The sequence below is a fragment of the Macrobrachium nipponense genome, chromosome 15 (genome assembly GCF_015104395.2).
Source record: "Macrobrachium nipponense isolate FS-2020 chromosome 15, ASM1510439v2, whole genome shotgun sequence".
Lineage (NCBI taxonomy): Eukaryota > Metazoa > Arthropoda > Malacostraca > Decapoda > Palaemonidae > Macrobrachium > Macrobrachium nipponense.
This window is the reverse complement of record NC_087208.1, coordinates 39,659,250-39,676,749: the sequence shown is the minus strand read 5'-3', so window position 1 is coordinate 39,676,749 and position 17,500 is coordinate 39,659,250. Positions and strand designations below refer to the sequence as shown.

The following is a 17,500-nucleotide window of genomic DNA, read 5'->3' as shown; positions in this document are numbered from 1 at the left end:
ATATAATGAAGGTAGCCAAGTTGAATAAAATTTGTTATCAAACTGAGTAAAATAGATTAAAGCAAAAAAGGAAAAAAGTGTTCCTCATAGAAATTATAAAAATCTGTTTATGTTTGTCTTAACAAAACTATTTGCCATTTCATAAAGCAACGGAAACCCTGGGAGTTTTAGTCTTGTAACTTTTAAGCGATTTACTTACATAACCTATGCAGACAGTCAGTACATAGCTTGTGATTATGTCGTTGTTTTATTTGTTGTCATTCCTGTATAATCATTATCCATCGTTTAAGAAGTATTTATCACATACATTTTAATTCAAATGTTTTCTGGGTACTGTTCCTTTGGATTTTGTTGTAATATACCTTCTCTGACCTTCCTTGATTGCTTATGATTACAACAACAACAACAATAATAATAATTATTATTATTTATTTTTAAATACCCTCTTTTAAACAAATTTTGTCGAAAAAATGGCAGAATTAAGCCGACTGATCCTAAATATTTTTTTTTCAGGGGTGGGAACCTTAAAATGGACTTACAGAATTCTGAAAGTTGGTTTTGGAGATGGAAAAATAATAGGGATAATGTTAGGCTTGGTCGTATTATTTTTTTTCTCCAGATCCTGATTAGAGCGATTTCATTCAAACCCAGTACTGGTTTTTATCGCTAATAAGAATAATATCAGTGAGTAGTCAGTTAGCTTCACCATTTTGCTATTGGTCATAAAAGTTGTAGTCGATATGTATTGAATAACCTTCCCCGCACGCCTTGACTTCAAGTCATTGGCCTCTGTGAACTTTTCCATAATAATAATAATAATAATATAATAATAATAATAATAATAATAATAATAATAATAATAATAATAATAATAATAATAATAATAATATAATAAAATTCTATTTTAGGGAACAATTAACTTTAATTCACTTCCTAGGATACCAAAGCCGAGCCTTAAAAGTCCAGAAGAGTAAGTTAACCAATGATTTACTGTCAACCAACGAAAAATAACTTTATATAAGGAGACTCAGAAAGTCTAAGAAATGGCGAGTAAAATGCAAGATCTAATGATAACTCACCTATCATTAAATCCCACGTAATCATTGCATTACTATCAACTATAGTGTTAAATTACCAAACTGAATTCTAGCTAAAAAAAGGCATTAAGTTAAAGAAGCAAAATGGCTTAGAACGGGCAAAGACCATTTCCCGAGGAAGAATAATATTAGAAATATATTCAAGTAACAAAAAGAACTTAATTCATAGCAAAATAAATAGCAACGAGCTGTCCTAGAGTCGAGGTCATAAAAGATGTCGTCCGCTTCTATGACAGAATAGGAACGATGAGCACCGGTGAGCTGGGGCGTCGAGAATAATTGGGCAGGTACCCGAGAGGACCCCCGCTGTCACAAAGTAATTTGCAGGGCATGTAATACCCTCGTTCCAGCACTGGAAAGCTTTGGTGGCTATAAAATACCTGGCTGTCGCCTTTACCATGATGTTTTCATGTCAGGTAGCAGCAGAAATTATTTCAGACACATGAAGTGATTTCAAGCCGTCCGTAAGAAGTGATCCGGATGGCAACTTGCTCGAAGACTGAATTAATTTGTTAAAGAAACAGGACATAAGAATTCCATAGCACAGGCTTATTTATTTATTTATTTATTTATTTATTTATTTATTTATTTATTTATTTATTTATTTTATTTATTTATTTATTGTTAAATCCTATAGAGACGGAATATCCTAAGTAGTGGGCCGCATATATTCTGCATTTCCACAACAGAAAATTAAGAAGCCCTTTTATCCCTTTTATCTACACTAATTTTGTAATTTAGAAATGTATCAGCAATCAACGAGTTTTGGTTTAGATTATATCAATTAATGAGAACATTATCTAGGTATATGTATCAGCCATGTCACCCACTTGAAACCTCTATACTGAAGGTGAGACCGACACATCATCTCTTTAAACGATCACGCCAGTTAGGTGTTTGATCGGTAATCCGCTTACGAAGCAGATAGTGACTAGTTCTTTTCAAAAGCTAATATAGGAAATAATGCTTAATTTATCTGCTTCCGTTATTATATCAATATTTTTCAGAAGCTAAGATGTCTTTGATAAACGTATTGAGGAGCAATATGAGTGTTCTTTCAAACAAACTACTCTAGATTCCCTTTTTCCAAATATAAGAATTACACACATCTTCACAGACAGATTCTAGGTGCCTAAGATTTCAGCCACAATATACTTGAGTGCAATAACTCTTTGATGGCCCTTTTAAAGTTTAATGCCTTTTGTAGGCATTAGTTCGTGCACTGTATCTTCTTTGTCATAATATATATATATATATTATATATATATATATATATATATATATATATATATATGGTATATATATATATATATTTATTTATATATATATATATATATATATATATATATATATAAATATATATATATATATATACAATATATATATATATCTATATATATATATATATATATATATATATATATATATATATATATCTATATAGATATCTAGATATATATATATATATATATATATATATATATATATATATATATATATATATATATATATATGTATTATATATATATATATATATATATATATATATATATATATATATATATATATATGGGTGGGTGGGTGTGTAAGCATGAAAACTTGAGCAGTGATTTACATTCTCTCTCTCTCTCTCTCTCTCTCTCTCTCTCTCTCTCTCTCTCTCTCTCTCTCTCTCTTCAAGGTTTTGTTATTATACTTATTTTCAAATTGAAACTAGGAAATGAATTATAGGTTTTTGGTTTGAAGATTGAGAAAGTTTTTCTACATTATGAATAATAATAATAATAATAATAATAATAATAATAATATAATAATAATAATAATAATCAATAATAATATAATAATAATAATAATAATAATAATAATAATAATAATATCTTGGTTAAAGTGCATATTCCAAGGTAACTGCTTCTTCTTTTATTGAATCTTATAAAAGCAATCACCTTGATAGGAAAGTCATTCTCCGTGATGTCTTATGCACCATAATTCAATTTCTTTCGTGTCGATAACCTAGAAAAATGAGCAGGTATCACTCGTTGCAAATCATAACCAAGTATTACAATATGCGTTACAATAAAAGCCTTACTAATTCGTTGTCTTTTGGGCCCTGCAAGAAACAGCGGAAGGTCAGGAAACGTTTTGAAATTGGGGCTTGAAAACTGGTAAGAGAGACGTGGGAGGCGCCTAGTTTACCTTGCCTTCGAGTATATATATCGAGAGGAGGAAGAGGATAACACAGTAATTCTTCTTGGTACTTCAACAAGAACACAATGCATTCTAAGGTAAACTGAATCTCCAGTGGTAATAAGTTTTCAGGTGGAGAAAGGATTTGCTGTAGCTGAATCTTTCAAATGCTCTAGAATATTCATATGTAATATAGGCTTTCTTGAGTTAGACTTTAGAGGATATGAGAACTTGCAGAATATTCTTTAAAATCTTATGTTCATAACTAATTTTATGTTTGAAATATAACTTTAATTATGGTTCTTCCACCAGGTCATCTTGGTCGTTCTGGGCATGGCTGCCCTAGTTGCAGCTGACAGCTTCGAAAGCTTCGAGAGATATTCCTATGCCCCACCCAGGCCAAGAGCAAGATAAGTAACAAATGTGTTTTCTGTGTTTTATCATACTTTTTTATAATTTTTTGTATCTATATGGAATAACAAGTCAAGATATCAATGATTTTTCGTTCGACTAATAACTCATACTTCCTTTCCAGTTCTCCTCAGGATCCGAATGGAGTCCTACGAGTCCAGCGAGGCTCGTTACAACTTCCAACTGGGCCGTCAACCACGCCCCCCCCTACCCGCAACGACTTCGGACACCAGGAGCAACGCAACGGAGACGACACCCAGGGATCCTACTACGTCCAGCTCCCCTGAACGGCCGCCTGCAGAGGGTCGCCTACCGACGTCGATGGTGACGACGGATACGTCGCCGAAGTCACTTACCAGGGAGAGGCTCGCTTCCCCGACTCAGACGAATCCTTTGAGTCACGCGAGTTGCCCCAGGTATGCTCCTCCAAGGAGGTCCTACTTCGACTCCAACGAATCCAAGTAAAGACTTCGCGGTAATCTACCACCGATATGGAAGTCTCAGATGATACCAGACTCGTATTTATTTTGTAACTTATCTTCTGTAAATAAATCATGAAAGAGAATATCCGCTGCTTTCGTTTACCCTGTCGTTCTTTTCATCGTCGTTGGCATTATGATGCAAAGAAAAAAATACTCTATCTATGAAGTCTTGAAACTATATTACACAGTACAGAGGGATGGAAATATTCCATAAAGAGCTTAGGTCATTGAAAATATTCATATTCCTTCAGCATATAGATATAATGAGGTAGCCAAGTTGAATAAAATGTGTTATCAAATGAGTAAAATGGATTAATGCCAAAGAAAAAACTGTTCCTAAAGAAATGACAAAACTTCTTCATTTTCTCTTATAGGGAAAATTATTTGCCAGTTCCTTCATAAAGCAAAGGAAACTCTGAGAGTTTTTACTTTTGAGATTATATTCAGTGTTTTTATTTGTTGTCATCCCTGTATAATCATTATCCATCGTTTAAGAACTATCTATCACATATATTTAACTCAAATGTTTTCTGCGTACTGTTCCTTTGGATTTGGTTCTAATGTACCTTCTTTGACTTTTCTTTGTGGTCGTTTATGATTACAACATTACAACAACAACAACAACAACAACAACAACAACAACAATAATAATATTAATAATAATAATAATCATAATCATAATAATGATAATAAATTATTTTGTTCTCTATCACAGTCCTCTAATTCGACTGGGTTGTATTTATAGTGTGGGGTTCCGGGTTGCATCCTGCCTCCTTAGGAGTCCATCACTTTTCTTACTATGTGCGCCGTTCTAGGATCACACTCTTCTGCATGAGTCCTGGAGCTGTTTCAGCCTCTAGTTTTTCCAGATTCCTTTTCAGGGATCTTGGGATCGTGCCTAGTGCTCCTATGATTATGGGTACGATTTTCACTGGCATATCCATATCCTTCTTATTTCTATTTTCAGATCTTGATACTTATCCATTTTTTCCCTCTCTTTCTCTTCAACTCTGGTGTCCCATGGTATTGCGACATCAATGAGAGATACTTTCTTTCTTGACTTTGTTAATCAACGTCACGTCTGGTCTGTTTGCACGTATCACCCTATCCGTTCTAATACCATAGTCCCAGAGGATCTTTGCGTGATCGTTTTCTATCACTCCCTCAGGTTGGTGCTCGTACCACTTATTACTGCAAGGTAGCTGATGTTTCTTGCACAGGCTCCAGTGGAGGGCTTTTGCCACTGAATCATGCCTCTTTTTGTACTGGTTCTGTGCAAGTGCCGGGCATTCGCTTGCTATGTGGTTTATGGTTTCATTTTTCGTATTGCACTTCCTACATATGGGAGAGATGTTATTTCCGTCTATCGTTCTTTGAACATATCTGGTTCTTAGGGGCCTGATCTTGTGCCGCTGTTATCATTCCTTCAGTTTCCTTCTTTAGCTCTCCCCTCTATAGCCATTGCCATGTGTCATCGCTGGCTAGTTCTTTAGTCTGTCTCATGTATTGTCCGTGCATTGGTTTGTTGTGCCAGTCCTCTGTTCTGTCTGTCATTCTCCTGTCTCTGTATATTTGTGGTCTTCGTCTACTTTTATTAGTCCTTCTTCCCATGCACTCTTGAGCCACTCGTCTTCACTGTTTTCTTAGATATTGCCCCAGTGCTCTGTTCTCGATGTATACTGCCAGTCCTCTATACTTAGTAGTCCTCTCCCTCCTTCCTTTCGTGTTATGTATAGTCTGTCCGTATTTGCTCTTGGGTGTAGTGCTTTGTGTATTGTCATAGGTTTCCTGGTTTTCTGATCTATGCTGCGGAGTTCTGCCTCCGTCCATTCCACATTATTATTATTATTATTATTATTATTATTATTATTATTATTATTATTATTATTATTATTATTATTATCATTATTATTATTATTATTATTATTATTATTATTATTATTATTATTATTATTATATTATTATTCTCTCTCCATCAGGGCTGATATTGGTAATAGCTGGCCGATGTTCATATCTTGGTTAAGGAAATGTCATCTAGAAATACTAATTTATTGATATGATAACTAATTAGTATTTTTAGAAGACATTTCCTAACCAAGATATGAACATCGGCCAGCTATTACCAAATATTAGCCCTGATGAGAAGAGAATAATAAGAAGAATTGAAAAACCATTTATAAAATCAATTCCACTGATGCTGCCTTCCTCTTTAACAAAACATGTTTGAGAGAGGGTTTCCTACCTTCATATTATTATTATTATTATTATTATTATTATTATTATTATTATTATTATTATTATTATTATATTAGTAGAGGATGTTTGCTTTCATTAAAACCCTTTTTCAGGGGAACCTTAACATGGGCTTAAAGAATTCTGAAATGGTTTTGGAGGGCACAATGTTTGGCGTGGTCATATTTCTCCAATCCTGATTACAGCGATTTCATTCAAACCCAGTTCTGGTTTTTATGGCTAACAAGAATAGTGTCAGTGATGTTATTAGCTCACCAGGTTTGCTATTGGAGGTCATGAATGTTGTAGTCGATAGTAATGCATAACCTTCCTCCCTTCCCTCCTCCACCACCCCCCCCCCCCCACCCCCCCCCCCCCCCCCCCCCCCCCCCCCCCCCGCCTCAAAAAAGAAAAAATGTTTTTACTGAGGAAAGTTATCGGTCATGACCTCCTTAAGAATTGTGCACTACTGACACTTTCTGGGACCTACTGAAGCTGATCGGAAATTCAGATTGAGCTTTAGTAGACCCATTGCGGTAATAGTTTAATCGAGATCTATAAGGTAGCAAGTGGGCAAATTCCAAACGAAGAAGTCAGTCGTCCTGTTCAGATTTCTGACATGCTGAGTTTAGTAAGTAAAGTTATTTATCTATTTTTCAATTTTTTAAAAATTTCATTGACCCGTTAGAACGTTAATCATCATGAATGTTACACTGAAAAAAAAATTAAAATGGTTTTTTTCTCCAAAATGCTGTAAGCTCTAATAGTTATGTAGCTTAGATTGATGAAACTACTGATTTCTCATGTCGAACAGGAAAGTTTGATGACCTTGAATGACCTAGGGGATTGATCTTGGCAGAATCTTCGATTCCAAGAAGCGGATCTTATCAAGTCTTCCGTCTCAAAATGGGACCTTCAGAAGGATCGTCAGCAACTGACATTTAAGCTTTAATAGTCTGGTTTTCCTGCAGACACTCGGTAACACCTCTTCAATGTTTGTTTTCTGTTTTCAGAATGCCATCAACATTCCATACTGGTGCCCCTCGTTTTATTGAGCCTCCCGGCATATTCTGGTCTGCAGTCAATTAGGTGTCAGCGTTCTTAAGAAGACAAGAGGGACAGATGTCTACACTTCTAAAGAGTCATTTACCTCAATTAATTCTCTTGTTACATCCCATTTATACTGCCGTTTTCCTCTCATTTAAGCTTCGTTTAATTTTTTTTTTCTTTTGTTTATTTTACCTATCACCAGGCAACAGGAGTCCAGTAAGCAACTAAATGACGCTGGGTCTCCAGGAGTCTTCTTCCTGAGGGTTACGGTCAAAGATATCAGAGCTTGTGACTTTCTCCTGTGTGGTTGACTTCTTTGTCACCTGAGCTCCGTTGCAAACGACTGGTTTATACTCGGGAGCTTGACCTGGTGTAAACAAAGATTTCCTAATTAGAACATTAGCAAGAAGACGATGAATCGACGCTTGCTAAATGAGTTGGACTTAGTTTGATTAGTGTTTCGAATTTGATAGAGGTAATGGACGTACAGGGACTAATATGGCTTGACGACTGCGGCATGTATTGATTATTGCTTTGATTGAATTAAAATCTAGGGAATGAACAACAGGCTAAAAATATAATCCTTAATAGCTTTTACAGAATTTTACCGGAATTTACAGAATTACCTGCTGTTAAAAATAGTTTTGTGTAGGACTATATTGCTCTCAACACATAATAATAATAATAACAACAATAATAATAATAATAATAATAATAATAATAAATAATAATGTATAATAATAATAATAATAATAATAATATAATAATATATAATATGATTAATATTTATGTTGAAGTAAAGTAAGAAATAAAGAAGACGCATCTAAGATGAAGATGAAGAAGAAGAAGAAAGACATGAATATAATAGTGAACTCCTACGCTGAAATCATCAAGCAAATGTAAGAGAGCAGTATTAATATCCATGACATAAGGTCACTCTAATAAGATTTCATAATTGGAGTTACAACATTTTATTCTCCTGACTTGTTCTCTGTACCCGAAAAATCATTATGACTTTTATATCATTGCACTCTAAATGAATTCCTAATTCACATTGCATACATTGATGTAATTTTTTCCATCATGTTATGCGCAAAAGTAGCGTGAGGTCAAAGGACGTTTGGAAATTGGGCCACAAAAACTGGACTTAGGAGGGAAGGCGTTGCCCACCAGCCAAGTCTTTGCCGAATATATATAAAGCCTTCGAAGAGGACAAGGCTGTGTACTCATCTTGAGGCTTCGACGAGAACAAGATGCATTCTAAAGTAAGCTCAAATACTCCACATTTTGAAGCATTGCTGATATTGTAATAAAATAGTCTGAGAATAATGATAGCTTCAGAGTAGAGAAACATTACTTACAGTTTCACCTTCTACTTTTCTTGTTATTGTAATTTCTTGTGGTTCCTTTCGTAGGTTGCTTTGGTAGTGTTGGGTTTGGTTGCCGTTGTTGCAGCTGACAGCTTCGAGAGCTTCGAGAGATATTCCTACGCTCCACCCAGGCCAAGGGCAAGAGTAAGTAACAATGGGCCTTAGGCTATTTACTAGTTGTAAGCTATGTTTCATTATAAGTCTTTTTATCTGAATAGCTACATAAAATAACATATCGAGATATGAATGAGTCTAAAATAGAGTTATAATCCTTCCTTCCTTTCCAGTTCTCCTCAGGATCCGATGAGTCCTACGAGTCCAGCGAGGCTCGTTACAACTTCAACTGGGCCGTCAACCACGCCCCCTCCCGCAACGACTTCGGACACCAGGAGCAACGCAACGGAGACGACACCCAGGGATCCTACTACGTCCAGCTCCCCGACGGCCGCCTGCAGAGGGTCGCCTACCGCGTCGATGGTGACGACGGATACGTCGCCGAAGTCACTTACCAGGGAGAGGCTCGCTTCCCCGACTCAGACGAGTCCTTCGAGTCCCGCGAGTTCCCCAGGTATGCCGCTCCAAGGAGGTCCTACTTCGACTCCAACGAATCCAAGTAAAGACTTCGCGGGAATCTACCAGATATGAAAGTCTCAGATGATACCAGACTCAGTATTTATTTTGTAATTTATCTGTAAATAAATCATAAAGATCTTTCAGTTCAGTTTACTTTGACCTCGTAGTTTATATCAATATCTTTTAATGGGAGAATACTCCAGACTATGAATTAAATAAAGATCGAGACTTAAAGAAGAATAACATCCGGTAAAAGATGAATATAGAAGTTCCCTTGCAAACGGTCTGGATGTTATTCAAACTAGATAAGAATAACAAGGGTAAGTCAATCTGTATGATACCTCGGAAGGTGTATGGCGTATTTGTACGTCAAGGAAATTTACTATACTAGTAGTATGTATCGTGTTCACGGACCCAGAAAAAGTGAACGATAGAATTTTCAGAGATGGAATACAAAGACACTGATTACCTAGAGGTAACTATACTCTGTTTTTTCCATCTGTCCATCCGCCTGCCTGTGGTATGCGTATGGTAACACTGCAGCCGGGCTTTAGATAGTTACATTCAGCTTACATTCAACAATAATAATAACCCTATTTCGAATATTAACGGTGTAATTCGCTTACAATAAATTATTAAACACTTTTCAGTTGCAAATGTACACCCAGATATCCTTTATTTACCTAAAACTTACACATAGCGTAACACTATTTAAAGACCCGGGACGCCGGTGTTTACCCATAGAAAAGGAAAAACCACCCCAGGCGGAATGGACAGATAAGAAAAAAAAACAGAGTATAGTTTGCTGCAAACTGTATCTTAGACAAGGATTTGTTTTACCGTGACCAATAATTAAGGGCTTGTTGAGGGAACGTAACCTAGCTTTTGTATAGAAAGCTGCTGCTGTTGAAGATTAAGCTGCATAAGGCCAGCTCTTGCTCATAGAGCAGCCCGTAGAGAAAGCGTAGGAAGATCTTAAATCGTCTATGGAAAAGTCAACTTGACAAGGAGCAAAACTTCTGCTTTTTTTACCTTAGAAAGATCCTTGCCCTTCTCTTGTATTTGCAAAAGAGAATGAACAAGTAAAAAATGCACCGAAGTTTCTTCTGCGACCGGCAGAGCTTCAGTTGCTCCCTAACTTTAATCCTAAGCAAAATAAAACTACTGAGGGTAGAGAGTTGAAATTTGGTTGGTTTGATGATTGGAGAATGGATGACCAACGTACCAATTTGCAGCCCTCAAGTTTCAGTAGTTTTAAAGATGTGAGGGTGGAGGGACAAGCAAAGCCGACACAACACTTTTCTTTACAGAAAACTAAAAAATCTAAATGCTGGCGAGACCCATACCAAAGAAAAAATAAATTTGCGCGCTTAAAGCTTGTTATAATAAATTGATGTTTGTGTTTTCCCACTGGTTGATTTAAATGGTAATGCGAATTCATATTAGAGAATTCGTTATAATAAAGATTTTCATTAGAGAGAGCAAGGAAAATGTTCGAAAATCCCAAAATTTCATTGTATGAGCTGAAAAAAATAGTTTGTACCATTAAGGTCGCCGGTAAGGATTCCTATAACAAATTTATAACAATTTGTTTAGGAATATCAGCGCTAAATTATTCATATAATATATAACCATCATTCGAGGGATATCAGCGCTAAAGTCTACAGCTTATTCTGGATCCGGGTGGTATGGGGGCCCCGGGCCCCTACCAGCTGCCCATAATCAAACTGATATGTCCACACAATACGTGTATAAAAGAGTTTATTGATTTCTATTTACTTTTACCGTCATTTTAAATCAGAACAGCTTTTATTATTATCATTACTATATTATTACTATTATTTTTATTATTATTATTATTATTATTATTATTATCTTTTTTTTTTTGTTTTTTTTTTTTTTTTATTATTATTATTATTATATTCTTATTATTATTATTACTATTACTATATTATTATTATTATTATTATTATTATTAGTATTATTATTATTATTATTATTATTATTATTATTATTATTACTTATTATTATTATTATTAAATAAAAAGGGCTAAGGTATATAAATATTTCGTTGTTTTAGATTCAAATGTTCGTGGAGTGAACAGCACCTATTATGGTGAATGATTTTTCTCAAGGATGCAAACTATCTCCTCGAGTGAAATTAGTCACTGGGAGAGACAGAGACGACAGACATACAGACAGACAAAAGGAGAGCGAGGGAAAAGCGTTTCATATTTTTGAAGCCACGTAGGTATTATGTTTGTGTTTCTGTTCCAGTGGAAATTCTAAAGAGAAATTCACAGTTTGAAAATAACATATCTGTTCAAAGCACCAGTGATAAACAATGATCATGCTATTATGGAAATATTAATTGGATATAATGAACTCGCGGTTTTTGATATTATTCTTGAATATCGATGTGGAGAATTACGATGAATTCTTTTATGTGTTGATACAATTTGCTTGAGAATATAAGCGATTCTTAAAAAGCATAGAGTTATTTATCATAAAAAACTATCTTAAGCATTATATGATTGATTTCAGAAATTCATTACAACTCCTGGTGAAATATGGTGTTCAATAATACCTTTGATTTCATACAACGATTATGCGTAACATGAACATTACATAGATATATTATGAGAAAATAAATTCTTTCCACTGAAAACAAAGCATATCTTGTTTCTATTAAAAAAGCATTAAGACGTACTATGACCTGACCTGAAATAAAAACAGGGGAATCTTATTATAGATTCGAATGTGAATGAACCAGTCTTCACTAAAAGATAATTTGAGATCATGAAGTGTTTTAAGATACATATGTATAGTAAATACATTAATATTCACATTAATATAAGCATGAATGTATACAAGTATTTATGTATGTATATATTTTTGCATTATTTCCCCGATTTACCTTAATACGTCCTTACAAACACATGACAAACTATCAGAGAAGAACGATACACACATATCCATCATTTATCTAAACGAACTTCACTACTTACCTTGCATTACAACAAAACGTAGAAAAGTGTGTTAAGGCCACCTGTAAACAATAATCACCTTTTTGTGCATAGTTTTCAATAATCGCCAAAAACCATCTACGAGATACCCCGCTTAACTTCTTCGCAAACGGAAGGAAACGATGCGTTTTTGTTGTGGGGAAAGTTAGGAAACTGACCCAGAAAAAAACTGGTCATCGGCCCGAAGGGTGGGGTTACCTGAAGTCTCTTTCGATATATATAACCGGAGAGGAAGGTGAGACAACAGACTCTTCCTCTTGGGACTCCAGCGGAAACAAAATAAACGCCTTCAAAAGTAAGATGGGCTTCCAGTGTCTGTTCTTCTGAGTTCACCTGAGATTGGGAGAAGTGGAACTTATGTGTGATGTGGTGTTCATTGCCTGTTCAATTTTAATGGGTTTTTTATAATGATACTAAAATTTACACATCATTTCCTCAGGTTATCTTGGTCGTGTTGGGTTTGGCTGCCCTTGTTGCAGCTGACAGCTTCGAAAGCTTCGAGAGATATTCTTACGCTCCACCCAGGCCTAGAGCAAGAGTAAGTAACTATGTGCTTTAGACTGTATTTTTACTCTTTTTTGAATCTTCATCTGTATTTTCTTATATTTTCATTATTTTATGTATCTACGTGAAATAACATATCAAGACATTAATGAGTCTAAAGTAGACTAATAATCCTACCTTCCTTTCCAGTTCTCCTCAGGATCCGATTAGTCCTACGAGTCCAGCGAGGCTCGTTACAACTTCAACTGGGCCGTCAACCACGACCCCCTCCCGCAACGACTTCGGACACCAGGAGCAACGCGACGGAGACGACACCCAGGGATCCTACTACGTCCAGCTCCCCGACGGTCGCCTGCAGAGGGTCGCCTACCGTGTCGATGGTGACGACGGATACGTCGCCGAAGTCACTTACCAGGGAGAGGCTCGCTTCCCTGACTCAGACGAGTCCTTCGAGTCCCGCGAGTTCCCCAGGTATGCTCCTCCAAGGAGGTCCTACTTCGACTCCAACGAATCCAAGTAGACCCTGGACAACGATCTCGGTGATGTTCCTGTTAGAAGGCAGTCGACGTCGATAAGATCTTCTCTCTGGGTCTTCGATGTGTATTTATTTATTTAATAATTTATGCGAAAATAAAGCAAAACTGACATAAAAAGTATTTTCACTTTGAATACCTTTCACGTCGACGGTGATGATAGGTATATTGCTAAGGGCACCAAATTCTGAAACACTAATTTCCTAGTTTCCTTCGAATCCTACGAGACCCTTGACGCTCCCAGAAGGTTGTATTATGTCCTTCATCTAACAAATTCAAGCAAAAACATCAAAACATCCATCTTTGAACACCACATCTCTAATTAGATTAAAATTCTCTCTCTCTCTCTCTCTCTCTCTCTCTCTCTCTCTCATCTCTCTCTCTCTCTCTCTCAATGTTGTGCAAAAAAAAAACTTTCAATGAGTCAGTTAGTACCTCTCAAGATAGACAAATGCTAATTAAATTGACCCATTACGACCATGATATTTAATCCTGCGTCGATTTCCTAGAGAAAGGAGAGAGAGCGATGAGAAGCAATACAAGTCGGACATCTTGGATAGAAAATGAGGGTAGAATGCGTTCATCAAGTCTCTTTAAGTTAAATAGAAACGATCCAAAGACTCGGAGGTATAATAATCTAATTTAGAGGAACCTGTTTAACTGAGGTATAGTAGATTCACGTCACCCGTGCATCTGATGTCTAGGCCAGTCCCTTACGACGCTCCAGATCGCTGTTGATAAGCCAGTCACTGGCTGGAAACTCTCAGTCTCTCAAGAGAGCTCACATTGGCAGGATGTACATTCCACGTCTCCTGAGGGATACTTTTGAAAAACTTATGCCTCAAGAGAGGCGCAACATACAACCTGCCTATGTGAACTCTCTCGAGAGACTGAGAGTTTCCAGCCCAGTGATTGGCTTCTCAACAGCAAGTCATGAGCGTCGTTAAGGTCTGGCCTAGACATCAGATGCACAGTGATGTGAATCTACTATAGTAACCAAACTAGTTCTAACGGATAGACGCTGGAAGTTAGGGAATTTAACAGAAACTTCTAAGGATGCTTCCTTACACATAAGAGAGGCTCTTTTTGGAATAGACTGCAAGATGAAGCTGTGAATTGTATGCCTGCAGACCAATTCAAGAATATATTAGATGAAGTGACCAGTATTCTTGTTACTTGTTCATATTTCATTTAGGTTTTTTAGATGCATTAAGCTACAAATGTCCTTTCATATCCAATTCGCTCTACTTCGGAATTAATATATTTCCATATATGTCAACCGAAGAGGAATTTTGTAGTGGACAATAATTTCGTCCTCGCGTGGATTCGAACCATCGCCCAGAGAAGAAGTCAGGACTTCATTGACATCCTCGGATGGAATATTGTATCTTTGAGGCACCTCTAACACCCTGGTTAATCTCTCTCTCTCTCTCTCTCTCTCTAACTCTCTCTCTCTCTCTCTCTCTCTCTCTCTCTCTCTCATAGGTTACCTACATTATGCTTTTTCACAATCTTCCCTTCCATGAAGAATTTACCAACATCTTGGTAAATACTGGATTGCCTTTAAAAGACCGCAGTCTTTTATGATGAACCTTAACTAAAGTGACTCTTAGAACTTTCCAACATATAATTGCTCTGTTCATAATTCATTCACTTTAACATTATCTGCTAATCTTGAATCGTATGTGTATTATCATATATAAGACTAACCAGCATCATCCCAGTGTCAGCATTTTCGTTGCAGAGGATCTGACAAACCTAAAATGGCTCCATTAATAACTCAAAAATTATTTCTTAGTCTGTGATTTGAAGTTTGCATATCTCCGAGAAAGAAGACAACCCTTAAGGCTTCCTATCAACCATTCCAGCTTCTTCTCCTCATTCTTCAGCATAAATAATCACAGCGGAAAAATAATTCTGAGTCTTGTGAAGACGTAATTCGTTGCTTCTGGATCAGGGGAATTCGATGTACGGTTCATGAACCACCTACAGACACCCACCTACAGTACCTAACTTGTTCGTCTGCTCCATTATTCATTAATAAAATTAATCTCTTTTAAACAGTATGGATGGATGAATGGAGTAGGTTCAGAAGGGGACATAACAGCACGGGCTCTTGTTCCCAGAGTAGCCTGTAATTGATAATGTGGACGTTCGACTGCTGAAGAAGATTCGAAGAGATCTTTGGTTACCCGGGCCACAGGGAGCAGATTGGAAATCTTTAAGCTCGTGTTGCTTATACATCCTCTGACTGAGAACCACCATTTTTCTCTAAACTAATCCGTCATTCATAGACTTTGGGAAAAGACAATAACATTTACTTATTTTCAAAATCTCTCGCCTTCTCTTTCTTCAATACCATAATTGAATATTAAAATCAATTCCTCTCTCCAAAAGAATTTTGTTTCCAACCTTTATACTTTCCAGGTAACTAACGTAATTTTCTGCCTAATTCTGAATTGCCACCCAACAATGATAGTCATTTCATGCTTTCTCATCTAAATATCAGCTACTAACTTTCGCATCCATCTTTCTTCTGTATGTAGTCATCAATAATATGTCTTACGTAACTTTGAAAAGGTTCCTGGTATAAGTATTGTCTCTTTGAACAGTTATTGAAATAATAATAATAATAATAATAATAATAATAATAATAATAATAATAATAATAATAATAATAATAATAATAATAATAATAATAATAATAATAATAATATCTGAAAACCAGTGAAGACGAGTGGCTAAAGAGTGCATGGGAAGAAGGACTAATAAAAGTAGACGAAGACCCACAAATATATAGAGACAGGAGAATGACGACAGACAGAAGAAGACTGGCACAACAAACCAATGCACAGACAATACATAAGACAGACTAAAGAACTATCCAGCGATGACACGTGGCAATGGCTACTGAGGGGAGAGCTAAAGAAGGAAACTGAAGGCCCTAAGAACCAGATATGTTCAAAGAACGATAGACGAAAATAACATCTCTCCCATATGTAGGAAGTGCAATACGAAAAATGAAACCATAAACCACATAGCAAGCGAATGCCGGACACTTGCACAGAACAAGTACAAAAAGAGGCATGATTCAGTGGAAAAAGCCCTCCACTGGAGCCTGTGCAAGAAAAACCATCAGCTACCTTGCAGTAATAAGTGGTACGAGCACCAACCTGAGGGGGGAGGATAGAAAACGATCACGCAAAGATCCTCTGGGACTATGGGTATCAGAACGGATAGGGTGATACGTGCAAAGAGACCAGACGTGACGTGTGATTGACAAAGTCAAGAAGAAAGTATCACTCATTGATGGTCGCAATACCAATGGGACACCAGAGTTGAAGAGAAAGAAAGAAATGAAAAAATGGATAAGTATCAAGATCTGAAAATAGAAATAAGAATGGATATGGGATATGCCAGTGGAAAGGAAATCGTACCCATAATCATAGGAGCACTAGGCACGATCCCAAGATCCCTGAAAAGGAATCTAGAAAACTTAGAGGTTGAAGTAGCTCCAGGACTCATGCAGAAGAGTGTGATCCTAGAAACGGCACACATAGTAAGAAAAAGTGATGGACTCCTAAGGAGCCAGGATGCAACCCGGAACCCCACACTATAAATAACCACCCCAGTCGAATTGGAGGACTGTGATAGAGCAAAAAAAAAAAAATAAATAAATAAATGATAATAATAATAATACCCTCTTTCAAAAAGGATACGCCAGTGGAAATTGCACCCATAATCATAGGAACACTAGGTACGATCCCAGGATCCCTGAAAAGGAACCTGGAAAAACTAGAAGCTGAAGTAGTTCCAGGCTCATGCAGAAGAGTGTGCTAACTAGGACCAACGCACAAATTGAAAAAATTGATGGACTCCTAAGGAGGCAGAATGCAACTCGGATCCCCACACTATAAAAACCACCCAGACGAATTGGATGACTGTGATAGACCAAAAAATAAATAAAGGAATAAATAAATAATAAAAAATAATAGATAAATAAAATAATAAGTAATAATAATTTAAGCGGGAAACATT

At 36.3% G+C, this 17,500-nt stretch overlaps 4 protein-coding genes and 1 pseudogene across 6 annotated transcripts in view; 3 read left to right on the top strand and 2 right to left on the bottom strand.

Moving 5' to 3' along the window:
• LOC135227131 (pro-resilin-like) overlaps positions 1 to 9,535 on the top strand; it is a 10,619-nt gene extending 1,084 nt beyond the window's left edge. Inside the window, exons 1-3 of one of the 3 annotated variants that reach the window (XM_064267011.1) lie at positions 3,339 to 3,379; positions 3,594 to 3,693; positions 9,115 to 9,535. In XM_064267011.1, the coding sequence (XP_064123081.1) occupies positions 3,368 to 3,379; positions 3,594 to 3,693; positions 9,115 to 9,443 (441 nt within the window). In that variant the 5' untranslated portion in view covers positions 3,339 to 3,367 and the 3' untranslated portion in view covers positions 9,444 to 9,535. Of the gene's footprint in view, positions 1 to 3,338; positions 3,380 to 3,593; positions 3,694 to 8,634; positions 8,722 to 8,871; positions 8,971 to 9,113 lie in introns of those variants that run through there. The other 2 variants (XM_064267008.1, XM_064267009.1) reach the window with 2 other exon arrangements.
• LOC135227139 (pro-resilin-like) overlaps positions 1 to 17,500 on the bottom strand; it is a 212,272-nt gene that overhangs the window by 169,648 nt on the left and 25,124 nt on the right. The gene's annotated exons all lie outside the window — the stretch shown is intronic.
• Positions 1 to 17,500, bottom strand: part of LOC135227132 (pro-resilin-like) — a 33,678-nt gene that overhangs the window by 11,300 nt on the left and 4,878 nt on the right. The gene's annotated exons all lie outside the window — the stretch shown is intronic.
• On the top strand, positions 9,845 to 13,475 carry LOC135226918 (pro-resilin-like; annotated as a pseudogene).
• The window catches only part of LOC135226815 (pro-resilin-like), a 6,106-nt gene continuing 1,446 nt past the window's right edge, over positions 12,841 to 17,500 (top strand). The window contains exon 1 of the transcript XR_010317289.1: positions 12,841 to 12,963. The gene's annotated coding sequence lies outside the window, so the exon portion shown is untranslated. The remainder of the gene's footprint in view (positions 12,964 to 17,500) is intronic.